Genomic DNA, 27,899 nt, shown 5'->3' with positions numbered 1-27,899 from the left:
AAAACATACAAAAGGACGGCCGAGGCCAATCTGACAGAATCAAGCACCAGTCACAAGAGAAAGCACCATCTGATTGAAAAGAAGCGAGAGCAGGCCAAACATTTCAAAGGAACATGTTACAACTGTGGCAAGCCGAATTATATGGCCAAGGGCTGTTGTCTTTCGAAGAAATACAACAAAAATCAAAAACTAAAGCAAGCAAACGTCATCGAGGAAAGGCATGTGCCAATAGACCTATCAGAACTTGATCTATCTGCAGTTGTGTTTGAAACCAATTTGGTGGATAATCCAAGGGAATGGTGGGTAGATATCGGATACACTAGTCACATATGTGCTGACAAAGAAATGTTTTCATCCTACACTTCTGTAAGTAATAGAAAATTGTTTATGGGAAACTCTACGACGTCTGAGATCATAGGGATTGGCAAAGTGGTATTGAAGATGACCTCTGTGATAGAGATATCGCTAAGGAATGTGCTGCATGTGCCAGACATTAGAAAGAACTTAGTTTCTGGATCTTTGTTGAGTAAGGCCGGTTTTAAGCTTATGTTTGAATCGGACAAGTTTGTCCTAACTAAAAACGGTATATTTGTAGGCAAAGGGGACCAAGACAATTGTCTCTTTAAAATGAATGTAATGAATGTTATCCGCCACGAGGCGAAGAATAAAGTTGATGATTCTGTTTACTTGTTTGAAAGTTCTAATTTATGGCATGAAAGATTAGGACATGTTAACTTCAACACTCTACAAAGACTTGCAAATTTAAATGTACTACCTACATTTAAAAGAAATCCACGAGATAAGTATGAGATTTGTGTTGAAGCAAAGATGGCCAAAACTCCATTCCATTCTGTGACAAGAAGTACTAAAGCACTTGAATTGATTCACACTGACATATGTGATTTAAAACTTGTGCAAACTCGAGGTAGGAAAAAGTACTTCATAACATTCATTGACGATTGCACAAGGTTTTGCTATGTCTATCTATTGAAAAGTAAGGATGAAGCTTTAGAAGCTTTAAAAATTATAAGAATAAGGTCGAGAATCAATTGAGTTCAAAAATCAAAATGATTCGAAGTGATCGAGGTGGAGAGTATGTCGCTCCATTTGAAGAATCTCCATTTGAAGAATTTTGCACTAACTCTGGCATAATTCATCAAATACAGCACCACATTCACCTCAATCCAATGGAGTTGCAGAACACAAAAATCGTACTCTTAAGGAGATGATGAATGCGTTATTGATAAATTCTGGCTTACCTCAAAACCTGTGGGGGGGGGGGGGGGGGGAAGCAATCTTATCTGCAAACCACATTCTTAATAAAATACCACACAAAGGGAAAGATGAAACTCCATATGAATTATAGAAGGGTCGAAAACCATCTTACAAATACTTAAAAGTGTGGAGGTGTTTGGCTAACGTAGAAGTACCTAAGCCAAAACAAGTTAAAATTGGACCCAAAACTGTTGACTGCATTTTTATTGGATATGCATATAATAGTAATGCATATAGGTTTTTTGTGCATAATTCAGCAATTCCTGATATTAATGAAGGAACAATTATGGAATCAAGGAATGCAATATTATTTGAAACCAAATTTCCTTGTAAGGAAAGAAAAGAAGGTTCTAACAAACGATCTTATGAATCTACTGTTGAACCCATAGAAATCAATGAAGAACCAAGACGTGGTAAGAGAACAAGAGTTGAAAAGTCCTTTGATCCTGATTTTCTGACTTATATGTTAGATGATGAACCAAGAACTATTCAAGAAGCTCTATCCAATCCAGAAGCTCCTTTCTAGAAAGAAGCAATAAATGATTAAATAGATTCAATCATGCATAATCATAGTTGGGAGTTGACTGATCTCCCTCCGGTTTGTAAGCCTTTAGGATGCAAGTGGACCCTTAAAAGAAAATACAAAGAAGATGGATCTATAGATAAATACAAGGCCCGATTAGTAGCTAAAGGGTTCAAACAAAAAGAAGGATATGACTTTTTTGACACATAATCTCTGGTTACTAGGATTACATCCATTCGTGTTCTCATAGTTACCGTTGCATTGCATAACCTTGATATTCACCAATGGATGTAAAAAAAGCCTTCTTGAATGGAGAACTGGAATAGGAAATATACATGGAACAACCCGAGGGGTTTGTCGTACCTGGACAAGAAAAGAAGGTGTGTAAACTTGTCAAGTAATTATACGGACTCAAACAAACACCTAAGAAATGGCATGAAAAATTTGACACTACAATGAAGTCAAATGGTTTCAAAATCAACGAATGTGATAAATGCGTTTATATTAAAGGTAATGCAAATGCTTATGTAATTGTCTGTCTTTATGTAGACGACATGTTGATTATGGGAAGTAATCATGAGTTGATTATAAATACCAAAAAAATGTTGAAAAATCATTTTGATATGAAAGACTTGGGGTTATGTGATATTATATTAGGGATTAAAATCTCTAGAATACCTGATGGAATTATTTTATCACAAACTCACTATATTGAAAAAGTATTTGAAAGATTCAGTACCTTAAATAGTCGTCCTGCTAGAACTCCTATAGATTTAGGCGTTCATTTAGTAAAGAATCGAGGAGAACCCATCTCACAACTTGAATATGCAAGGATAATAGGTAGTCTAATGTTCTTGATTAACTGTACTCGTCCAGATCTTGCATATACAGTAAACAAATTAAGTAGGTTCACAAGTAATCCAAATAAGGATCGTTGAAAAGTCTTAACAAGAGTGCTTGGATATTTAAAATATACACTGAACTATGGTTTAATATATACAAAATAAATATCTGACACAAAAGACTCCAAATTCACTAGCGGATATGTATTCACAATAGGTGGAGGAGCGGTGTCATGGAAATCTTCTAAGCAAACATGTATAGCTCGATCCACTATGGAATCCGAGTTCATTACTTTAGATAAAGCTGGGGAAGAAGCCGAATAGCTGAAAAATTTCCTAGAAGATATTCCTTGTTGGGATAAGCCAGTGCCTTCTATTATTATTCATTGTGATAGTCAATCGACAATAGGAAGAGCACAGAGTAGTATATACAATGGTGAGTCTCGACACATTTGCCGGAGACATAATATCATAAGACAATTGATCTCAAACGGGGTTATTTCTGTTGAATATGTGGAATCAAAAGAAAACGTGACGAATCCATTTACTAAAAGAATAAACAGAGATCAAATGTACAAATTATTAAGAGGAATGAGCTTAAAACCCACAAAATAAAATATTTATGGCGGTAACCCAACCTTGTGAATTGGATGTCCCAAGACCTTGGTTCAATGTTAAAACTAAGTTATAAATATTAGTTTGAATACTTGGAATTAGTTAAGGCTCATTCCTATACGAATCCAAGTAGAAAAAGACCTGCAACATGTGGTGAGGTTAAGTTATTTTTTAATGATTCCTACAACTAAGAGGTAGGGTATGGGCATGATACTCTATGTAAGAGATCACCTTTATAAGTGAGAAGTAATGGCCGCTTCAATGAAGAAAAACACTTATGAATCTAAGATATAGACCAGGACCGAAATGGACACAACATGAAAACAAGAATATGTTAGAATCATTGTTGTGTAAATACTATTGACTTGGTTTACATAAACAGTTGGCTAGTTCAAGATATCACGTCACTACACAACTAGTAAATCCAATAGTATATTACTAAGGAAGGTTCAAAGTCAAAAACTACCTATCTTGATGCAATAATAATTCACAATAGTTTTCAAGTGAATCTGCATACATGCATTAATTTCATTCATGTGGAGGATTGTTAGATAAGTATGAGTGAATGAACATTGGGAAGTGTGCCAAGAAAAGACTTCTTTATTAGCTCTATGTTTGAGCTATGGGTTTGGGCCCCAAGGGACACCAGGAGTTTTTGAAAAGGGAGAGAACGCTGACAAGCTGGATCTCAGAAAAACACGCGCGCGCGCCCAGCCCGGCCCGGTTCGGTGCGGTGTGGTGTCTTGACCATATTAATCTTTTTGGACAAAGTTTATTTGGAATAATATTTTCGAAACAGTCCGATGTTTGCACACTTTAGTCAATGCTTAGTCTGAACCAGTGTGGTGCTTCAGTTCGAACAGCGCGTCTCGTGTGACTGTCCTTTGACGTTGCACCGCGTCCTTTTGCATAAAACTGCCTTGAAGGGTGCGTCCCATGACTTATCGCAGAAAGGTGTGTCCTCTGGATATGTCCCTTGGCTTATGAGGCTCACTCTTTAAATAGTCCCTCTACATGCATTCATCAGTCTTCTTTTTTCCTGCATACATTCTCGTTGCATTCTTTTCTTCCAACTTGAAAGCTTCGGCATATCTTTGTTTGCTGGCATCCAGAACTTGTAGTGCTGCAGTTTCTGGATTAGAGTTGTATCTTGGGGACGATTGCCGTTTCGTATAGCACGTGATTACGAGCAAATTCGTCTTGCGGAAAAAAGATTTTCCTTGCCTCAACTCGTACTGTTCTCTGTTCCAAAGATCATCGAGAAACATATATATTACAAAAATCCCTCCACATTAAACGACATGTAATTAAGGAACAAATATCTAATTTTATTGAGTGACCCAAAGATGTTTACATGAATACGCAGACACAAAGGAGATATGCAATGTTGCAAACTATAAATTACAGACAACAACAATTTCGAGAAACAAAATACAGCATCCATTAACCAGAGCTTGCAGAAACGTCACCAAAAAAACCGCTCCCATACGACGTAGAACCGCCATATGATACAGATCTACCACCTCCTCGTGAACTGGTTACGCGAGCTTTCTGCAATTGCCGAATCTTGAAAGCATCTCTAGGTAACGGTTGGCTTTGTGTGGTGGAAGTGTCATCATCTTCTTGCCCAGTGAACATAATAAATATTTGTGGTCAATTCTTTTGGGCAATTTTTCTTCTCAAGAATGAAAGCAAATGATGTAAATCATAGCGTACTCTCAGAAGCTTTTCTTTTTCCAGAAAGTATGTCCCCCTGCTTATAATTGTTCGAACCAGATATGTTGCTCGTACTTGGAGCAGATCCAACTTGCAACTGTGGACGCGCCACAGATATCGCAGTTGCTGAAGTTAAATTGCTTTGCAAACATACGGATATCACAAAGTTAACATCAGGCGATGGGCCTAGAATTGAAGCACCAACAATTCATGATCAATCGAACAAGAGATAATAAACTTCGGCGACATTGGTTGCAAGGGATAAGTTCAGATAGATACCATCAACAACTGGCAAATTTGCAGCAAAGTTTAATAATGCCGGTGGCAAATCTTTCATAATGCCATTTGATGTATTTAATGCTCCTTCATTACTCAATGTATTACCAAAGGATAACGTGCTTGGAACTCCAGGAAGCATAGGGGCAGCAGGGCCTAAGAAATCCAGTATTAACTTTTGAAAAATGAAACAAGATTACAATCAAAATTCAAATCTGAAACGGTAAGTATACCCACTTAGACATCCACAAAAGTACAGTTTTCCTCAGTTTACAGGTCATTCTTCCAAAAAATGAGCACAAAAGTGCTCTCATTTCGGAATCGAACCAAATTTAAGAGAAGATGAATCTTACATGTGCATTATACATATTTTTTAATACAATTTTAAAGCAAAAGGAAGATTACCTAAAATTATTGTAAGGGAGGAAAAAGAATACAGACTCGGTACCAGGAAGTATCACTTCTCTGAACGTAATATTTATTACAGAAAAGTAAAAAGGATTCGACAGAATCATTCGAATCCTAGAAATAGGAAATTGCCACTTAAAGCTTCTAGCTTTTGTATTAAACAGATCTACAAATGGTTGACCTAAAAAATTATAAGAAATCTACCCGGCCTTTGAGTTGAACCATAAATCACCATTCTTGATGTATCTGGATACACAATCTTCCCAAAGTAATTTGAAACATTCAAAATTCTCGAAATGCTCCTATCTGCATTTGCAGTAGCAAGATCAGGTGTGCAATGATAGTGCATGAATGGCGAGACAAGTATAATAATTACATCACCTGAAGAACTAGCTCCGTTAGGAAGAACATGATTTTCAATCTTCTTGTTGATATTCTTAGAGAGCCACTAAAAGAAAAGGAATGCAAATCTCATCATTCTTTACATGTAAACAAAAAAGCTGATAGGCTTATTTTCTCAACCAATGCAAGTGAATATCACAATTCATTTGACACTTGTTCCACTGTATTTTTGAGACAGGAGGGAGGGCAAATATTCAAGTACCTCTTACCGAGTTAAATGATCCAAGTCTCTGGCTGAGCATGGCCACAGATCCATAAAACTACAACGTGATAAAACATCTTGCAGAGAACTCTCCAAAACTGATTCTCCATCCGCTCCCATACGAGACAATGCTTTTTTCCTCCTTTGTTCAACCTACAACAGTTTAGATGAAAGCACGAATCAGATACACATCAATGTGGCTACATGATACCTCATATTTTTTTTCAGTCCAGTAAAAGCAGTCAATGATCTTTTTTTGCTTTATTCTCAAAAACCATGATTATATTTTGTGAATCAAAACAAGGCACTGAGAAAATGCAAAACTACATGATCCCACCAATAAACAAAAATAAAGACATGAAATGATGAACCCAGAACTTCACATGTAGAGATGCACAAGAATAAAATAACCTTTAACATGATGGCAAGATCTCCATATGTCTGCTCAAATTGGCTAAATCGTTTCCAAACCTAAAACAAAATAACATCCTTTTATTGACACAATTTCATCAACTATTTCTTTCCATCTATGCCTCAATGGTGATCCATTTTGAAGGCATGTGGTATAAAACAGCAAAAAAGAAGAACAAAATCATGTTGCCGAAGTATAATGTTAGGCTGCGTTTGGTTGCAGGATAAAATAAACTAATGATTAGTATGTAAATGATAAAGAAAATGATTGTCATAGATATGTAATATATGGTAGTATGTTTGGTAAGATTTTTAAGTGTAGGATAATTTTGAAATTTTTGATGAAAGGACAAAATTGCCCTTCCTCTTTTTTTTCTTCTTCCACTCCGGCGGCGGCGGTCCGGCACTCCGGCGGTGGTCCGGCGACGGATCCGCCAGCCGACGTGGCGGCGACGGCGGTAAGTCGGCGGTCCGATGGCGGCGATGGCGTTCCGGCGAAGGTCCGGCGGTGCGGTCCGGCGTATGTCCGGCGGCGGCGGCGACGGTGACGGAGGTCCGGCGAGGGCGGCGATGGCGTTCCGGCGAAGGTCCGGCGGTGCGGTCCGGCAACGACGACGGTGGCGAAGGTCCGGCGACGGCGGTCCGGCAGCCGAGGTGGTTCAATAGCGGTGAAGGAAGAAGGGTAAAATTGGAAAGAGAGTAGGGATAGAGGAGGGATTAATAATCCTACGGAGGAAGGAGGTCGCTCTTTCAAACAAAGCACGGATATTTCTATCATCGCTCAAATGGCACAAGAAATCCGCATATCTGCAACATAAAGCCATCAAAATAAAAGCCCTGATCACGATTTATGACATATAACGTGAAAGCATAAAGGGGGTAAGAAAAGAGTCACATACAAAATATATTTCTTTTTTCTTATTCTGTATGACAAATTCAGATTCCTTTTAAGTTTTTTCGATGCTCTAATAGTGTTGAATCTGCTGCATCTATTAATATACAACTAAATGACCTCAACTTGATGCATTGACAAGCGTGCCTTCAAAATCATAACATGAGTAACAAACGGTATTTAAAACCAAGACAAAGATTACCAAGACCAGCCCGTGAAAAGAGCTGATAAAAATTATCTGCTTGCTTTCTTAAATGTAGCAGGGATATAGTGTTCCTTGAGCTTGAAAAGGGGTATAATGTTCATAAACTCAGAGAGAAACATCAGAGATTCTTTGAAACAGAGCATGTTTTCCGTTAAACTAACTTCTTCCTGAGTAAATTTTGTAAAAGAACTCACTCAAGAATATAGCCAGGCTCATGCATAAACCGTTTTAGACCTGCTTCAAAAATATTGTGTGCAAGCTGAAAAAAAATGTAGAAAAATGACTAGAGCTAGAAGTCAATTTGAATGCATATATTGCAACTTATTCAGTGTCTAGTGATCATATTTTCTCCAGCTTTGAAATGAGATGTTCACAGGAAAGATATCCGCTATCATATGCAGGCGAAGGAATTAATAAAGATACAAAGGTAAAATATTAATTTTAACATCAGGAGGTATTATTTTATCACACGTAATACCACCTAATCACTCATAGGAAAGATTGGGCTGGTTAAATAAAAATCGTACCAAACGCAGGATTAGATGTGATAAAATAATCTATCACACCTAATCCGCCCAACCAAACGCTGCGTTAGAGTTATATAATGACTTTATGATTAACGTCAGAACCTCAACAGATTCATCTGGAAGGAGCGAGCTCAACGCTCTTTCAAACAAAGCACGGATATTTCTATCATCGCTCAAATGGCACAAGAAATCCGCATATCTGCAACATAAAGCCATCAAAATAAAAGCCCTGATCACGATTTATGACATATAACGTGAAAGCATAAAGGGGGTAAGAAAAGAGTCACATACAAAATATATTTCTTTTTTCTTATTCTGTATGACAAATTCAGATTCCTTTTAAGTTTTTTCGATGCTCTAATAGTGTTGAATCTGCTGCATCTATTAATATACAACTAAATGACCTCAACTTGATGCATTGACAAGTGTGCCTTCAAAATCATAACATGAGTAACAAACGGTATTTAAAACAAAGACAAAGATTACCAAGACCAGCCCGTGAAAAGAGCTGATAAAAATTATCTGCTTGCTTTCTTAAATGTAGCAGGGATATAGTGTTCCTTGAGCTTGAAAAGGGGTATAATGTTCATAAACTCAGAGAGAAACATCAGAGATTCTTTGAAACAGAGCATGTTTTCCGTTAAACTAACTTCTTCCTGAGTAAATTTTGTAAAAGAACTCACTCAAGAATATAGCCAGGCTCATGCATAAACCGTTTTAGACCTGCTTCAAAAATATTGTGTGCAAGCTGAAAAAAAATGTAGAAAAATGACTAGAGCTAGAAGTCAATTTGAATGCATATATTGCAACTTATTCAGTGTCTAGTGATCATATTTTCTCCAGCTTTGAAATGAGATGTTCACAGGAAAGATATCCGCTATCATATGCAGGCGAAGGAATTAATAAAGATACAAAGGTAAAATATTAATTTTAACATCAGGAGGTATTATTTTATCACACGTAATACCACCTAATCACTCATAGGAAAGATTGGGCTGGTTAAATAAAAATCGTACCAAACGCAGGATTAGATGTGATAAAATAATCTATCACACCTAATCCGCCCAACCAAACGCTGCGTTAGAGTTATATAATGACTTTATGATTAACATCAGAACCTCAACAGATTCATCTGGCGGGAGCGAGCTCAACGCTCTTTCAAACAAAGCACGGATATTTCTATCATCGCTCAAATGGCACAAGAAATCCGCATATCTGCAACATAAAGCCATCAAAATAAAAGCCCTGATCACGATTTATGACATATAACGTGAAAGCATAAAGGGGGTAAGAAAAGAGTCACATACAAAATATATTTCTTTTTTCTTATTCTGTATGACAAATTCAGATTCCTTTTAAGTTTTTTCGATGCTCTAATAGAGTTGAATCTGCTGCATCTATTAATATACAACTAAATGACCTCAACTTGATGCATTGACAAGTGTGCCTTCAAAATCATAACATGAGTAACAAACGGTATTTAAAACAAAGACAAAGATTACCAAGACCAGCCCGTGAAAAGAGCTGATAAAAATTATCTGCTTGCTTTCTTAAATGTAGCAGGGATATAGTGTTCCTTGAGCTTGAAAAGGGGTATAATGTTCATAAACTCAGAGAGAAACATCAGAGATTCTTTGAAACAGAGCATGTTTTCCATTAAACTAACTTCTTCCTGAGTAAATTTTGTAAAAGAACTCACTCAAGAATATAGCCAGGCTCATGCATAAACCGTTTTAGACCTGCTTCAAAAATATTGTGTGCAACCTGAAAAAAAATGTAGAAAAATGACTAGAACTAGAAGTCAATTTGAAGCATATATTGCAACTTATTCAGTGTCCAGTGATCATATTTTCTCCAGCTTTGAAATGAGATGTTCACAGGAAAGATATCCGCTATCATATGCAGGCGAAGGAATTAATAAAGATACAAAGGTAAAATATTAATTTTAACATCATAGAAATGTAAAAACTAAATCAATTATACCTTGGAGTCCTTGTCAAGACAAAAGGCCATCATGGCATATGCAACATACACATGGTAACTGCAACTTGGAGATTTCCGAGCCTCCAGAAAGTATTTGCGAGCTGCCTCCACTCCTTCAGTTCTTCTAAGAACTCGTATGAACTGCAAAACAAAACATTGTCAGTTGTAACCAATTCAGGAAGTAGATCGGTTGACATTTTAGCATAGCTACTAAATACAAAACACTTATAGATGATTGGCCTTACTCGGGTACTTAGGAGCGTAAACAATCAGTAACAGTAAAATGATAGCTCGTTCACCGCAAGGAAAGCTAAAATAATGGACAAACTAATCAATTACATGGAATCTGACTTTTTTCTTTGGGGTCAGTTATGAAAATAAAATTAGTTGGCAACCAAGGAGGTGTTTGAAATGTAATGGCCTAACACTGCTCACATCAAGGCTTTCGATAGAAATGAAAGAAAACATAAAATCTATAACTATATTCTAAAATATAACAGAAACTTTTAAATCCACACGTCTATCTAGCTTATATTGAAGTCAACCGGACAATACATCACCTGATCAATGATTCCAAATCAAATATATAAAGAAAGAAATGTCATTTTCTTTTTGAGTCTGGAATTGTTATCAGTCCATGTCTCAGAGACATACAGGTTGGGGAAGATTGTTTGACCTCCACCATTTTCACATCTTTTTGAATGGAAAGTAAAAGAAATAAGATAAGCTCATGCCTGGATATGTGATAAAGCTGTTGCATTCAAACCATCTCCAAGGAGGAGCTCATAAACCTTCTTTGCAGCCTGCAAAAGCAGTAGCACTATGGTAAGAAGTAAATGGAATTAATGCCAATTATTATGTAGTTGAATGTCTTCAAATGAGCGAATGCATGTCTCATAATCAAACCTGAATTGCTCCATGAGATTCCTCTAGCTCAGCATAAGCATACTTTAGCATTTCTGAATCTGGCCATTGAAACATGAACTAATAAAAATACCGTATATAGCAGAAAGTGGTGTTGATAAGAAAGAGAGACAAGCTAAAGATTAAGTGTAAAAATTTTTGCAAGATACGTACGCCAAACTAAAAAAAAATCTTATACTCGTGTATAATTAAAATATAAAATTACAAATGTCATTTTTTCAAAAAAGTGAGAGAAATACCAGGAAGAGCCTTCAGTGCTCGCTGGAAAACTTTAACCGCAGAGTCTGTGGAACCACTTTTTGCATGCCATTGCGCATAGTCGTACCATATATCAGGGTAATCATATAAATACATGAGGCACTGGAAATCAAACGAATTAATAGTCTCCCCTTTTCTCTGTGCCTATAACTTACATTTAAAAAAAAAACTTATAAATTATTTTAACAGCACACAGAAATTGAAATTAAGAAACCATAATCAGAAAGCACACTAATCACTGGATCTCAACACAGATAGTGTAAAGCACAGCCCACTTAAGTGGCAGGTAAAAGGTAAATCAAGAAAAAGATTGAAACATTAAGAATAGTCATGCTATGTAACATTCTTGAAGGTGATAAATACAAAATTATGAAATAGTTCATGAATCACCATATGAATTCAAATATGAAAATAATCAGAAGCCAAAAACACTCTTCATTTATCAACATGCATTATTTCAGGAGATTGGTAGTCTGATAGAAAATTTGAGCAACGGAGATGTTCTAGCAAAGCACATAGTAGAACACATACTTGTCATTGTGTAGTAGACAAATAAAAGTGAGAAAGTCTAAACATTTAGCAGGCTTCAGTGTGAGATTTATCTTGACCACAGAGCATGTGAAATTTTTTTTTTTGTTTTTTTTTAGTATAGAGCAAGTGAAATTTCTAACAAAGAAAGAAAATGTTAGAAGGCATGAGAACCTCCTTTAATGAGGTTAACCGCGATTACCTGCTCAAAAGCAAATGTGATTCTTTTATTTGCAGAAGCATTATCAATCCTCTGGGGGTTTCCTCTGTAAACAAAATAAAACAAGTTTTAACTAAACTTAACTTTCATGATGTCAACACCCTGAGTTGTCCAGAAATATAATGATGCCAAGCAACAAAAGGCAGTAAATGACATATAACCAGCAAAAGTTAATTTCTGTAAAGACAAAGCACTAATAACAATGAAAAGGACGATTGGAAACGATGAAAGATTCAAAAAGCACATTCTTGTGCAACATGAAATCAATGATAAAAGTCTGAAAAATATTCAACTTCATGCTTTAGGTGTCTAAATATACAGAAGATTCGGCAATAATAAATCATAAATATCAAAGAGTTGAACCTCTTCCATGCTAAAATGCTCAAGGACAAAAGAATCAAGCCATTAAGTATGCATTTTGCCTGACCAAGATATCAGGAAGCTACCCATCCAAATACCAAGGGCCAAATGTCACCAAGTATGAATGATTCTGCAATCGGGTAAAGTCTTTAGTAGGATTCACACCATTGGTGTATCCAGAGTTCGGAATTATCAGCTTAAAAATACTAAGTTCAAGAAATCCAGGGATGATCCTCCATGGAAGGAATAATACCAACTAACCAATTGCCAATGCCCAATAAATAAACAATTAGAAACATGAAATCTGAGCACCCTGCATGCATCTAAAACCTTCAAAATTTAATGGGTGAATGCATATAGATTTGAATCCCTCACATTTACACTGCAATATAATTCCTAATAATTCCACTTTATGGAGACAAACATAACAATAGAGGTATCGGCTTACTTCTCAAAGCTTAATAATTTACTCCATGCTATCCATTGCATTTCCTCCTGAAAAGTGTATAGTTTCACCAAATATTAACTTATAAACAATAAAAGAGCGAGAATGAAAATCTGACCACCACAATCCAAACACATTACCAAATTCAACATATACATATGTAATCAGACGGTTCATGCACAAATACATAGTTTATAAATACATGCATGACTATTCCCAACACATTGTAGTGTTTGAACCTTTTGATGACAGTTTTCTCAGCCCGCTGACCAAGGACCACTTAAGTAACTAAGACCATCTCTCTGATCAGAAGAAAGAAAGGTGGAAAACCATCCATGCTATAAATAATACCTTAGGATAACCTGAAGGAGGAACAGCAAGCATATTCCAATCAATTTCATCGACATACTTCTTCCGCTCCCTGTAAACAGCCTTTGCACTGTTATATTTTGGTTGATATTCAGACGACAACCCTTTTGCCTACAAGATTTTTTAACCATGAGATGCAATAACTTACCTTTACAATTACTTGCAAAAGCATGGCATACCAATATACCATTACTCAAGTTAAAAAATTAAACAGATTATCGTTCCATTGAAAAATGATGAAAATCTTAACGATATTTTCTGATTCTGAAAGTAAGAGGTTTGCCTAATACTCGTGTGTGAAACTCCGTTTTAACATACATCCCTTGTCTTTATTCTTCAATAATTATGTCTAGAGTTTGCTAAAATTAAAATTTTATCTTGCTAAGAAATCTCATCCAGAAGATACGTATAATACAATATTGAGGGAGAGGGTGTCATAATAACTGTCTTGATCTCTTGGCAGAGCACTCCTTTTTAATGATGATAACTAAATATATGTGGTGATCATAATGGTAGCCTTATCATCTCAAATAGTAAAGACTTTGGATTAAAGACAACTAACGTGTCTTAGTATTTTTGAAAATATCACCCTCAAATAATTATTAAGGGCAGTACATGTATATTATATCTAAAATACAAGCCTAAGCCAGACTAACACATTAAATTTAGATTTTTAAACATATTAACACATCAAATATATTAAATTTACTCAAAGTGTACATTTGGTCACTGTCAACACTCAACATGATTACATAATATTAGAATGATCAAATAAGTTCAACATGCAATAAATTGTCATAGCATGATATGTAAGCCTTTTAACAAGCATAGTTCCAAAAGGGTAGCAAACAACTTATTTCATGTTGCTGACTTCTGATCGGAGCTTTTACAAAAAAAAAATATCACATGTCAGTCTACCAACTGAATCAGAAGCTAAAATCTACCAGGGCACGGATAACTGAATTTTCAAAACTCTCATAGTCCCTCCAGAGCTGTTCAACATGATGAGTAGGCAAAACAATAGCCCTTTGGTACGTCTTGCGTATCAAAGTCATCCTTTGTGACTCCTCTAGAGTTGTTTGTGCCTGCTCCATTATCATAGAAATAAGCACACAAAATAGTGAATTTATTGCATGAAGAAAGCAGCAAACGAAGTCATGGAGATATAATAATCATACCGGCAAGGATTTTAAATATGAAAGATATTCCAACCACATGGGACCAGATGCAATGTCAGCTCCTGAACCAAATAGAATGAGCATAAATTCGGAAGCCAAATTACTAGGTTGAATGGTGAATGTAACAAATTGAGTTTAAAATCATTGAATAAACAGAGGAATACAGAACATTTTCAACAGGTTGAGGACCAACAAAATTTTGTAATCAATAATATAAAAAAAAAAAAATCATTTTTTACAGTTTTTTAACCAAAATATTCCATATGTAATTGCAATCAAATAATAGCACAAAGAAGTGCAGCTTAAGTTTTACAAGATCAATTCATCAAGGTCATATCAAACAAACTGGCTGATACGTCAGGCCATTTTTATCTTTCAATTCTCACTACAACAAAACTGACTTAGAGCTAGAGAAGATAGATAAACTTTACTTTATGGATTACTATATTTATAGATAAAATTAGAAGTCTTTGTAAAAGGTCACTAGTAATATTACCACAGGAAGATTTTGGGAATTTAACATACCAACATAATTAAGCATGAAATCAAATGCTTTTTTTGTCTCTTCTTGACCATCTATTCCCCTCTTGTCGTTAACTTTCTTAATGAAGCGGATATAGCAGCGCCTGAAATTGACATTGTGAAACCATATTAATCATCATCAAGTCAATTTAAAAACAAGTTAATAAAAGCGCAGCAGCAAGTTAGGAGACAGTAGTAAGAAGATGTCACCGTACAATAGTACAACTATAATGAGTACAAAATCAGTGAAATCACAGGAAGATACTCAAAAATTATTATTGACCGATCCCTCCCAAAGCCACACAGATCAATCAACTAGAGAGAAGTAGAACATATCTATACCAAAGAGGAACTTGTAAACAATTCAGAAGGCAACGACTAAATACTTGTCTGGTTGCTTCATCATTATTCACAGCCATGTGTGCTTCTACAAACTGCTTCCAAAATTTTGCCTGCAAGTAAGTTTAGGAAACTTGTTCACTCAATGTGTTATCTGGCAAAAACAAATGTATGCCAAGAAGAATCTCGATAATTTGAAATAAACAATACAACCCGAAGAAAGTATATTGACAAGGTCAAAAGCATTTAAACTTACAGATATGTGATAGTTGTTTCTAAATAGAGAAACAGATAGACGATAGTCACAGAATCAAAGTCTAAAGAGGGGGAATACAGGTTGTAAATCAATAGAGAATTGAAAAAAGAAAACTAAGATGTCAAGCGTTAAACGGCCATGCAAACCAAATATAGTAGGTCCTGTATTAATGTTGGAGCCTCTTTAGTACTTTCATCTATTTAGTGTTTCATCTAGCAATTCATGGAATAGACTTTGATTATATATTCAGCAAAAAACTTCTTCTGAAAACATCAGGCATGCACATATCCACATTTTATCTTTTCCGAATCAGGTTCCTATTGACACTTACCTCCACATTCAACACGATACATAACATAGACCACATATAAAACTTATTTTACTTTACAATGCTGGTATCATTTATAACATTCACCATGCAATTGATATTACACAACTTTGAGGATGAGATTATGGAGAAAGGGGTTACCGCTGTGGGGAATGTGGTCAAAAGTTGCTCATATATAAGCACCGCTTCTGAGATTGGTAGATGCTAAAGAAAAATTATCAAAACAATATGTCACGCACCATATATCTTTAAAAAAAATGCATTCACCCGCAGAACAAAAAACCAAACAATCTTACCAATGCCTCATTTGCAAGAGCTTCAGCGGCTTCAACATTGTACTTATCATACATAGTGTTGTCTTGTGTCTCGTTATCCTTAGACTTCCAGCCTTGTAAGATCAAGAAACAATTATCAAATTTTTGTTGAGTCCAGTAAATAAAAGTTTCCAGTTTAAAGAACTACACAAGTATGAAGTAAATAATCGAAACAAAAGGAACGGTCCTGAAGATTCAGTATACAAGTACCAGAAATAGGTACATGATCCACAGTCTAGCTTGTCTCAACCAGATTAGGGTTTATGAAGAATCACAACCCCAATTCTTCTAAACTTGAGGTCATTTTGACGAAAAAACAAATGGTTAAAATTTTACAACATGTAATGGCTAATCAGGAAGTGGCAAAAAATTTTTCCTGAATCCCATCAATCGAAACATTCCAATTTATTTATTTTTTGAGAACGAGAAACTCCAATTTAATGAAGGTCCATTAAAGACAGTTTGAACAAGGATGGTCTTCAAGATTCCGCTAACACAAAACTTACAAGAAATGGAAATAAAATTTGATACCACAGTCCCGTTGGTCATGAGCCTCAACACCCAATTGAGGTGTACCAAGAATCACACTGGAGAACCCTTTGATACCCCATAGATAGATGAGCCCACTACCCATGGCCCATCCCTAGCCCAAATGAAAGACAGGCCCATCAAGGGTCCAGGTATTCTCCTATAAATATCAGGTTTGAGTGTTTAATGCATTCATTCACTATATTGTTTTCAGCAGCACCCTTAGCTGCTCTCCCCTCATATCTTCAGTCTCTGACTTGAACGTCGGAGGGGCTACGCCGGGACATCCTCCCGGCCCCTTCTAACAGTCTTATTCTTGATTTCAGTCTCAGAGCAATTTTGAAACCTGCGTCTGGACTAGTGACACTTGCTGGAATCGGACTCTAAATTTTCCATGAGTATCACTTGGCGCCGTCTGTAGGAAATCTTGAGTTGAGACGTAGATATGGCAGGCAGGAGAGGGAGTAGAAGAACTAACTCAGCATCATCGCGTCGTCAGGGAGGACCCTAACAACCTCGTCTTGAGACGGGACAAGAACAAACTCGTCATGAGGCAGGAGATGAACAACCCCTTCCCGAGACAAGGGTCGAGCAATCACTTCCCAGTGAGAATGTGGGGAACTTGACCATGGAACAATTGGGCCAATTTATCACCCGGACAGTAGACGAGGCCATGAAAAAGAACCAAGAGTCTTTGTTTGCGGAAGAACAGACCACTTGCCAGGAACGAGAAGAAAATGCTGAGGGCCACCAAAGTAGGGTTGAAGAGACACAGCCTCTCCCAAGTGGGGAGAGTGTTGGGATGGGATAGATGTGAAAGGAGATACAAATGTTCAGGCAGCAGTTGGGTGGCAGAGCGCCGGCACCCAAGAGAGGAAGTTCTTTTTCATTCGCCATCTTAGAAGAAGGGCTTCCTCCGAATTTCCGACGGTCAAACATGGGAGAATATGACGGACATACTTACCCCGAAGAACACTTAGGGAGATTTGAAAATGCGTTTCTGTTGCATCAATACTCAGATGGAGTCAGGTGCAGGGTGTTTCTGAGCACGTTGGTGAGGTCAGCCCAGCAATGGTTTAACACCCTGTAGCCCAATTTCATACAGTCTTTCGAGGATTTTTCTACGGCTTTCTTGCACCAATTCGCTAGCAGCAAGAGGCACCAGGAAAGCTATTTGAGCCTGTTCGTGATGAAACAGCAAGAGGCTGAAACTTTGCGAGAATTTCTCCAGCGCAGCGCTGGAGATACCAGCGGCTACCCCCGACATCATGATAAGTGCTTTTACCCAAGGGCTGAGGGGAGGAGAAATTTTCAAGTCACTGATCAAGAAACCTCCGTCGAGCTATGATGATTTGTTAGCTCGGGCAGAAAAATATGTGAATCTAGAGGATGCCCAGCGGCACAAGAGGATTGAACAGCGGCCTGGGGGAGGAAGAGTTGAGAGAGCGGAGAAAGGAAGAAGGAAGAGGGGTGCAAGTGAAAGAGAGGAGGACAAAACTATAGGTAGAGGACAATTCTCCTCGCATGTTCCTCTGAATAGTAATCGGTATAAAGTGATGGAGGTGAGGGAATCAGGGGAGAGGGGGGAGAAGTCGCAGAGGGTGGAGAGCAATGCTAGGCTTCCGCCGCTGGGCAGGCAAGAAGGATCCTCATCCGGGGGTGAACCGAGATCTCGTTCGTCATCTAGGCGAGGTCGAGGCCCTCCCTGGATAAATCAGAGGGTCGGGGAGCCGAGGAGGGAAGGTTGAGATCAGGATGTCCCTCGGGAGCCCGTCGAGCCGAGGAGGGGAAGGAATGAGGACAACCACCCTACGAGAGGAATGATTCATATGATCTCGGGGGGTGCTACGATGGGGTCTCCGGGCGAGCTCGGAAAGCACATGGGAGAAGGTGGGAGAGCTTTGAAATATCTAGGGGTGCAGACTTACCCCAGGATCATGTCATCAGTTTTGGGCCGGATGACCTCTGAGACATTGTGGCTCCACATAACGATGCCTCGGTGGTGACGGCCACAGTTGCCAATTATGATGTGACAAGGATATTTATTGATAATGGAAGCTCCGTGAATATCTTGTTTAAGAGCACTCTGGATCAGATGAAGGTGGAGGGATTTGAGTTTGAGCCAATCTCTACTCCTCTATATGGGTTTGCAGGACATGTCATCCCGCCGCTGGGTCAGATTGTCCTTCCTCTATCTTTGGGACATGAGCCTCGGCGGGTAACAAAGATGACAACATTTACCGTGGTGGACACCCCATCAGCATACATGGAATTCTGGGGCGACCAGTCCTAAAATATTTCAGAGCTGTAGCGTCCACATATCATCAGAAGCTGAAGTTTCTTGTGGGGAAGGGGGTTGGAATCTTGTGCGGGGACCAGAAAGTTGCACGTCGGTGTTATGAAATAATAGTGAATGAAGAGGGAAAGAGGGCACGGGTGGAGGTGAATATGATTAGAAGGGGAGGAGCGGGTTGCCCGTGGTAAGGAAAGAGGTTCGAGAGGTGATGGATGAAGAACCGGAGGTCGTAACGCTGGGACCCGAAAAAAAGATGGTCGGAATAGCCCCTGACCTTGACCCAAGGGTTAGGGAGGAACTCATTACTTGCTTACAGGTCAATCTCAGCGTGTTCGCTTGGTCAGCTCAAGAGCTCACCGGGACAATCCCGGATGTGGCAGAGCATCGGTTGAACATCTTGCCGAATGCCCGCCCGGTAAAACAGAAAAAAAGACACTTCGGGCCAGAGAAAGATAAAGTATATGGAAAGAGGTCGGCGAATTGCTTGAGGCTGGGCACATTCGAGAAGTGCAATTTCCTACTTGGCTATCGAATGTCGTCCTAGTCCCAAAGAGTTCAGGGAAGTGAAGGATGTGTATGGACTTCAGAGATCTCAATAAAGCCTGCCCTAAAGATTGTTATCCTTTGCCCCGAATAAATCAGTTGGTGGACTCTACAGCTGGACATCAATATCTGTGTATGTTGGATGCTTATCAGGGGTACCACCAAATCCCCTTGGCTATGGAGGACCAAGACAAAGTGAGTTTTATCACTTTTGATGGGACTTTTTGTTACGTAGTCATGCCCTTCGGACTCAAAAATGCCGGAGCCACGTATCAACGATTAATGGATAGAGTCTTTTCTGAGCAGGTGGGAAGGAATGTCGAAGTGTACGTGGACGACATCATGGTAAAGTCAAAGGATTCAACCCAGCCCATACCTGATTTAGTGGAGACCTTTTCCACCTTCAGGTCCTATGGGCTGAAGTTGAACCCTCAGAAGTGTATCTTTTGGGGTAAGGAGTGGGAAGTTTCTGGGTTATATGGTGACAGAGAGGGGGATTGAGGCTAACCCCGAGAAGGTTCGAACTATTCAAGACATGGTTTCTCCTCGAGGACCCAGCGATGTGCAAAAGTTAACAGGGAGGATTGATGTGCTGGCAAGGTTTATCTCGAGTTCCGCTCACAGAAGCTTACCATTCTTCCGGACTTTGCGTAAGGCGAAAAAATTTGAATGGGATCCGGACTGCGAGTAGGCTTTTGGAGAATTGAAGAAGTACTTTGCTGAGCTCTCTGTCCTGGCCAAACCGACAGCAGGCGAGCCTTTGTGGGTATATTTGCCTGCCACCGAGGGAGCTGTGAGTTCGGTCGTTGTCAAGCTAGAGGGATCAACTCAACAGCCAGTCTATTATGTCTCACATACACTCAAGGGGGCAGAGATAAGATACTCAGGGTTCGAAAAATTGGCTTTGGCCTTAGTGATGACAGCGAGACGTTTGAGACCCTACGTCCTATCTCATCCAATTTTGGTGCTCACCAACAGTCCATTGGGGAGGAACTTAACTCATTCAGATATGTCTGGCTGTCTGGTTAAGTGGACTACTGAGCTGGGAGAGTATGACATCCAGTATGAGCCGAGAAAAGCTATTAAAGCGCAAGCCTTAGCCAATTTTCTAGTTGAGACCATGCATCAAGAAGATGAGGACCCTTGGAAAGTGTATGTGGATGGTTCCTCGTCAAAGGATGGAAAGTAGAGTGGGAGTAATACTAATTTCGCCAGCTGGGGAGAAGGTGAAGTTAGCGGTAAGGTTGGACTTTCGAGCATCCAACAATGAGGCAGAGTATGAGGCTGTGTTGGCAGGACTTCGAGCAGCCAGAAACGTGGGAGCTACACGGGTACTTATTTTTTCTGACTCACAACTAGTAGCACAGCAGATGAAGGGAATATATGATGTGAAAGATGAAAAACTTATTGAGTACGCTCAAGAAGTAGACAGAGTCAGAGAGAAATTCACAGAGATTACATTTGAACAGATTCCCAGGAAAAAAAATGAAAAAGCAGACACTCTAGCCAAAATGGCTGGAACGATGGGAAGTTGGAAGACTAGGGATGTGGTATTTCAAGTCGAACTCGCGCCTCACGCGAGTTCGCCTGCAGTCAAACAAGAGGAGGATGATTGGAGGACTGGCATAATTGATTATTTGAGAGAGGGAAAGCTTCCTGATAACCCTCGCGAAGCTCGTAAGTTGAAGACAAAGTGTTCGCGTTATGTGATAGTCAGAGAAGTGTTGTATAGAACGTCTTTTGCAGGACCGCTTTTTCGATGCTTGAGTTATCAAGAGGCTGATTATGTGCTCCGAGAAGTTCACGATGGGTGTTGTGGAAATCATTTGGGGGCTAATGCGTTGGCAAGGAAGGTGTTGCTCGCCGGTTACTGTTGGCCCTTACTGCTGCATGATGCTCAAGAGCTAGTGATGTCTTGTGATAGTTGTCAACGTCATGCCCGGTTGCATCATCGGCCGGCCGCGATGATGAAGGCCCTCACGGCCGCCTGTCCTTTTGACCAGTGGGGAATGGATATTGTCGGGCTTTTTCCTATAGCTCATGCTCAGAAGAAGTTCTTATTGGTACCAGTTGACTATTTTTCGAAATTGGTGGAAGCAGAGCTTTTGGCCAGAATCACTGAGAATGATGTCCAGAAGTTCTTGTGGAAGAGTATAGTATGCAGATACGAGGTACCTAGGAGACTGATATCCGATAATGGGAGACAGTTCCAAAGAGCCAAGATCCAAGCTTGGTGTAGAGAGATGAGGATCCAACAAGTCTTTACCTCTGTATCTTACCCGCAGAGTAATGGGCAAGTGGAGGTGACTAATCGGACGCTGGTGCAGGGTCTGAAGGTTCGACTTGGCAAAGCTAAGGGTAATTGGGTCGATGAACTACCAAGTGTCTTATGGGCATACTGAACCACTCCGAGAGAAGGAACCAAATAAACTCCTTTCAGTTTGGTCTATTGTAATGAGGCAGTACTCCCGGCTGAGATTGGATTGGAATCGGCAAGGGTAATGTTTTATGATGAAGATAATGGTGCGAGACAGGCAACTGACCTTGATCTTTTGGAAAAGAAGAGGGAGGCTGCAAGCATTCACATGGAAGCTTATAAAAACCGCATTGCACAGTCTTATAATCGGAGGGTCATTCACAGAAGCTTCCAGGTAGGCGACTTGGTCCTGAGAAAGGTGCAAGAAAAACAGAGAGGAAAGTTGGACCCAAAGTGGGAGGGTCCCTTCAAAGTAATCGAGAGGCTGAGCTCTGGAGCCTATTACTTGGAGAATGCGCAAGGCAAGGCTTTGAAGAGGCCCTGGAATGTTTATCACCTTAGGAAGTATCATTCTTGATTCTATCGTTGATGTATTTCATTTTTTGAATTTTCCCATGTAATCAGTTGGAATTCAATAAAATCAAGTTCTTCTTTTCAATTCATTAATGTTGTTGTATTGTGAGGATGATAAAAATTAAATTTTCCTACTAAGACATCGCCTAGTAGAGGAGCAGAGTGCAGGAGAAAAATTAAATTTTCCTATTATGGCATCGCCTAGTAGAGGAACAGAGTGAAAGAGAAAATTAAATTTTCCTTCTAAGATTTCTTACTAAGGCATCGCCTAGTAGAGGAGCAAAGTGAAGGAGGAAAATTAAATTTTCCTACTAAGGCATCGCCTACTAGAGGAGCAGAGTGAAGGAGGAAAATTAAATTTTCCTACTAAGGCATCGCCTAGTAGAGGAGCAGCGTGCAGGAGAAAAATAAAAATTTTCCTGCTAAGTCACCGCCTAGCAGAGTAGTTTGTAGGTGAGATAATCGAAATTTTTTATTTTCTTGCTAAGATATTGCCGAGCAGAGGAGTTAGGAGTGGAGATGGAGTTTTTATAGCCTTCTTGCTGAGAGTCATGGGGTGGAGATGTGGAGTTTTTATTATCGGAGCTGCAGCTAATAATGGAGAAGTGGTGAAGAAATCAAAAATCATATATTACCTGCTTAAGGTATGCCTAGTAGAAAAGAAGGAGAGGTGGAGATTTTATTTGCCCTAGTGGTTTAATAATATCAGAGATAAACTAGGAAGAAGCAGTAAATTTAAATGCAAAATACTCAATGTTGCATAAAGCGAGTTTCATACATGCCAAAAGTGCACAGAAAAAGATAACCAAATATAAGCGTCATAAAATCCACAGTCACATGATAGTGCAGAAAGTAAAGCAATGCAATGTGTGACAAATATAGCTCGAGGACATACATCGTCTGCATAAATGAGAAAATAGCATAAGTAAAAGAGCATGGTCTAGAGATAAGGAGGGAGACTCACTACAAAGTCCTCAAGGCTGATGAAGTCAGTGGGAGCGCCGGCCAGAGGGTAGCCGTGATCCTTGAAGAGGTCGACTGCACCCTCAAAACCCACCTCCAAGTAGGGAAAAGCTCTCGGGCCACAGATCTCGACGAATTCTTCAGATTTGACAAATTCTTCCTTAAATGAAGAGGCTTCTTTCGCATGCTGCACTTTGGTATCTTTAAGCTCACCACGCACTTGAGCTACTTCAGCTTGGGAAATCTTCGACTCCTTCTTCAGTTTCTGGATTTCCTTCGCCTGGTCACCTATCACTCACTGGAGCTCCCCCTTCTCCTACTCTGCTTCTTTGTTCTTCTTTAGGAGCTCGTCGTATCGGGTCTGTAACTCTGAAAGCTCCCCAACATGTGTCGATTTCGCCTCGTCTAGGGTCGTCTGGAGTTGGTTGCGAAGAACCTCACCTTCACGTAAATCGCGACGGGCACTGGACCTGATAATGTCGGCGCGCTCAGCCAACTACCCGAGATACAGCATGCCCTGAATCAAGAAGACAAAAGTAAGAGAACAAGAGAAATAGCAATCATATATCGAATACCAAGTTAAAAAATTGAAGGGAGAAATATACCTCAGTAAAGCTGATGCACGTCCGACGGGATAAATCGGACCATCCCAGTGAACCCAAGAAAGTTGCGTCCGTAGAGGAGGTAAGTTGAAATAACAGCTTCTGAGCTATGTGAGTAGGGCCTCGGCCCACGATAGCTGACTCCGGGGTATACAAAGGATGTATCGTCGGCCCAGAAGGATGCTCATCGTCTGATCCAGACACCTCTGGGGACGAGGTGATTGAGATCTCGGAGATCTTGCGCTTCCCTGCCTGTTAGACTGATGGGCCGGGATCAGTAGACGCCTTCCCTTGGCCAGATGGAGGATGTGATTCAGCCTGAGGAGGTGGAGGATGGGATTCAGCCTGAGGAGGTGGGGAGGAGGCTCGCTCCTGGGTAGAGGAGGATGAGCCTGCCTTCTTCTTCTTCTTTGCAGGGGTAGGCAAGCTAGCAGGTTTCGTTGCAGTGATAGAGCACGTTCCCTTCATCCCTGTCTTGACTGCTGATGCAACTGACTTCTGGGGTACTGATAATGAACTCTCAGTCTTCTTCTTTGCAATCTCACGGAGAAATAGGGCATTCATAACTCTAATACCTGCAAGCAGAGACATTGAACTAGATGATAATATTATCAAGGAGCGTAATAAGCAAAAGAAAAACAAGGAACATGAAAAAATGAGAATATCTACCAGCATTCTCCTTCAGCTTAATTTTGGCTGGACTCAACCCCGCATGGCACAAGAGATCTTCAGATAGGAGTTGGGGAATACTAAAACATTGATTTCTTAACACTCTCATTATACGCAGATACTCTTTATCTTTCTTGTACCCTTTGGAAAGCTTAGGTTTGGTGAACGTAGAGTACCAATCCGTGAAACAAGTCAATTTTTTGGGGGCTGAATAAAGAAGAAATATTTTTTCCAGTCTTTCACATGACTGGGGGACCCGTCAAAAAGTTTATGGCTAGACCGGGAGGTCACATAGAAAAGTCCTTCTTTCGACTTGGACAAGACTGGGAAATAGGAGAACGTGATGCAATTTAAAGGAAGATCTAAGGCCCGGAATAGCACGAAGAAACAGCATATCGAGCGGAATGCATTAGGAGTGAGTAAACCTAGATGCACATGGTAATAATTGCTCAACTCCTGGAAGAAGTCACATAAGGGAAAACGAAGACCGGCATCGAGGTGGTGCTGAAAGAAAGTATAGCAGCCCTTGGGAGCTAGATAGGGTCGGTCCTCGGAGGTAGGAATGATGATCTGGTGGGAGGAAGGAATATGACACAAAGTCCTAAGTTTTGACTCGCTACTAGGGGAATGTGGGATGACAAGTGATCGTACCATAAGTTATCTACGTTAGATATGTTCATCTGTTGGGTCACATGACGAACTTCTTTACCAGGACGGCTATGGATGGTGACTTCCTCCTCATGGAATCAAGGGTAAATTCAGGATCTTCTACGGAAGTCCTACTCTCGCTAGACCAGCTAGATCTATCAGAATCACTTGAAGAACTAGACTCGAACGTGGAAGAAGACATAACTATTAAGGATAATCAAACAAGAAAAGGAGAGAACTGACCCGGATGAGACGTGAAAAAAATAGTCAAGAAATAGGTCCGCAAGGATGAGCCGATGACGAGCACAAGGATGTCCGAGCGAGGTGCGCTAGGGCGTGCGTGCGAGTGCGGGCACGAGAGGGCAGGGGCGAGATGCTCGGGCGCTGGGTGAGGGCGAGGGGCGAGCGGGCAGGTGTACTGGGCGAGCGTGCGCTCGGCGAGGGAGAGAACTCGGCAGGGGCGAGCGCGCGGCAGGTGTGCTAGGCGATCGTGCGCTCAGCGAGGGCGAGAGCTCTGCAGGGGCGAGCGCGCGACAGGTGTGCTGGGAGAGCGTGCGCTCGGCTAGGGCGAGAGCTCGGCAGGGACGAGCGCACGGCAGGCGTGTTGGGCGAGCGTGCGCTCGGCGAGGTGAGCAGGCGAAGAAGGCGGGGCAAGCGTGCGTGCGGCGAGGCTGGGCAGTATGTGGTGTGAGCGTAGGCGAAAAGGCTGGGCGAGCGTGTGCGGGCGAGGGCAGGAGTGCAGGGCGAGGGTTTGCGGCGAAGGATGCGCTGGCGGCGAGGTTGGCGAGAGCTTGAGAGGGCTAGGGCGAGATGGCAGGGGTTAGGCGAGGATGAGAGGGTGGCAGGGTGTGGCTAGGCATGAGGCTCGGCGAGCAGGGTGTGGCGAGGCACGAGGCTCGGCGAGGACCTGCGCAAGGGCGCGCGGGCGTGTAAGCGATGCGAGAAGGGGCGGTGGGCGAGGCGGGGACATAGGGCGAGCGTTCGAAGGGTGATGGCGCGGGTGTGAGAGGGCTGGGTGGTGAAGCGAGTGTATGTGGGAGCGTGCGGTTGCCAGGCAATGGAGAGCTAGTAAATGAACGACAGAGGAAATTCTGTATGTGAAAAATGAGAATGAAGTGAGGAGGGAACCTCTATTTATAAAGAAACCTCAGACCAAATCTTTCCTTTCAGAGCAAGATTACGATTTGATTTGTTTCCAAATTTTTGGAAACTGACGAGCGACAGGAAGAAAATGCATAACTCGTGCCATGTAAACTTGGACAACACAATTAATCGAACTTTGAACCTACGATTCAGTTCGGGGAGACTGGTGATACCCATAGATAGATGAGCCCACTACCCCTGGTACATCCCTAGCCCAAATGAAAGACAGACACATCAAGGGCCCAGGTATTCTCCTATAAATACCAAGCTTGAGTGTTTAATGCATTCGTTCACTATATTGTTTTCAGCAGCACCCTTAGCTGCTCTACCCTCATATCCTCAGTCTCTGACTTGAGCGTCGGAAGGGCTACGCCGGGACAACCTCACGGCCCCCTTCTAACGGTCTTATTCGTGATTTCAGGCTCAGGGCAATTTTGAAACCTGCGTCTGGACTAGTGACACTTGCTCGAATCAGACTCCAAATTTTCCGTGAATATCACCTTTAATACAACAACTACCCCCATTCTTCTAGCTTTGAGTTATTTCGGCAATTAAGTTCAATAAAGTATAAAATTTACTCCATTTGACGGCGAAATTGGGAAACAACGATAAATTTTTCTTGATTCCAGATAACAGAGATACGACAATTAACATAAAGTAATCAAGATTGAACTAAAGATACAGTTCAACAAAGACGGTCTTTGAGATTTTCTGCAAAAAAAATACATATTACCAGAAAGAGGTGTAGATTTTGATTCTGCAGTCCCGTTGCTCATGACTCAATCAGGGCTTATCCAAAATTACACATCGAAAACTTAATATAACGATTCTCCGATTCTTCAATTTGGTGTTAATTTTCAAAATTAGGTGACAAAGTAGAAAATTCAGCTCAAGCTAATGGCGAATTAAAGAATAATTTGAAGGGGAACACGGAAGAATGAAGAGAGGCGCCAGTTTACGGCGGCGGAAATTTGATTGGTGGCGGTGTAACGGTTGCTGGTGGCTGAACCCATTATTTGATTTCCGGGGGCCCAATGGCCCATTTTACATAGCGGGTCGTGTGGCCCAAATATAAAGACAAAAGTGAAACAATATTTTTTCCAAAAAATGAAATAATATCGATGAACTTTGTTCAAAATCCTTGTTAAAAATATTTAAACAGATAATATATAATATACTATTATATTGTATACTTAAAAAAGAAAAAGGAAATATTTTATTAATAACTATGAAAATAGCATTTTGGACTTAGTTATATATATTTTTCGAGACCAAAAAAAAAAAGCTTTGACCCTATACTTTATTTTTTTTAAAATTAAGATTCCGATTTTGATTCTTTTTATAAAATAAAATTCATAT

The 27,899-nt window shown here is 40.2% G+C and overlaps 1 protein-coding gene and 1 pseudogene across 1 annotated transcript; both read right to left on the bottom strand.

The window, feature by feature from the left end:
- Nucleotides 1–4,564: 4,564 nt before the first annotated feature.
- Nucleotides 4,565–27,569, bottom strand: LOC140973639 (cleavage stimulation factor subunit 77-like; annotated as a pseudogene).
- On the bottom strand, nucleotides 7,330–9,038 carry LOC140973640 (uncharacterized). Its single transcript, XM_073436615.1, has 4 exons — nucleotides 8,978–9,038; nucleotides 8,397–8,493; nucleotides 7,962–8,026; nucleotides 7,330–7,477 (listed from the first exon to the last, which is right to left on the bottom strand). The coding sequence occupies exons 1-4, from the start codon at nucleotides 9,001–9,003 to the stop codon at nucleotides 7,330–7,332; spliced, it is 336 nt and encodes a 111-aa protein (XP_073292716.1). The 5' UTR covers nucleotides 9,004–9,038.
- Nucleotides 27,570–27,899: the final 330 nt, after the last annotated feature.

The sequence above is a fragment of the Primulina huaijiensis genome, chromosome 3 (assembly GCF_012295235.1).
Source record: "Primulina huaijiensis isolate GDHJ02 chromosome 3, ASM1229523v2, whole genome shotgun sequence".
In the NCBI taxonomy this organism is placed as follows: Eukaryota; Viridiplantae; Streptophyta; class Magnoliopsida; order Lamiales; family Gesneriaceae; genus Primulina; species Primulina huaijiensis.
Note: the sequence above shows the minus strand (reverse complement) of the source record. Positions and strands in the feature narration are given on the sequence as shown.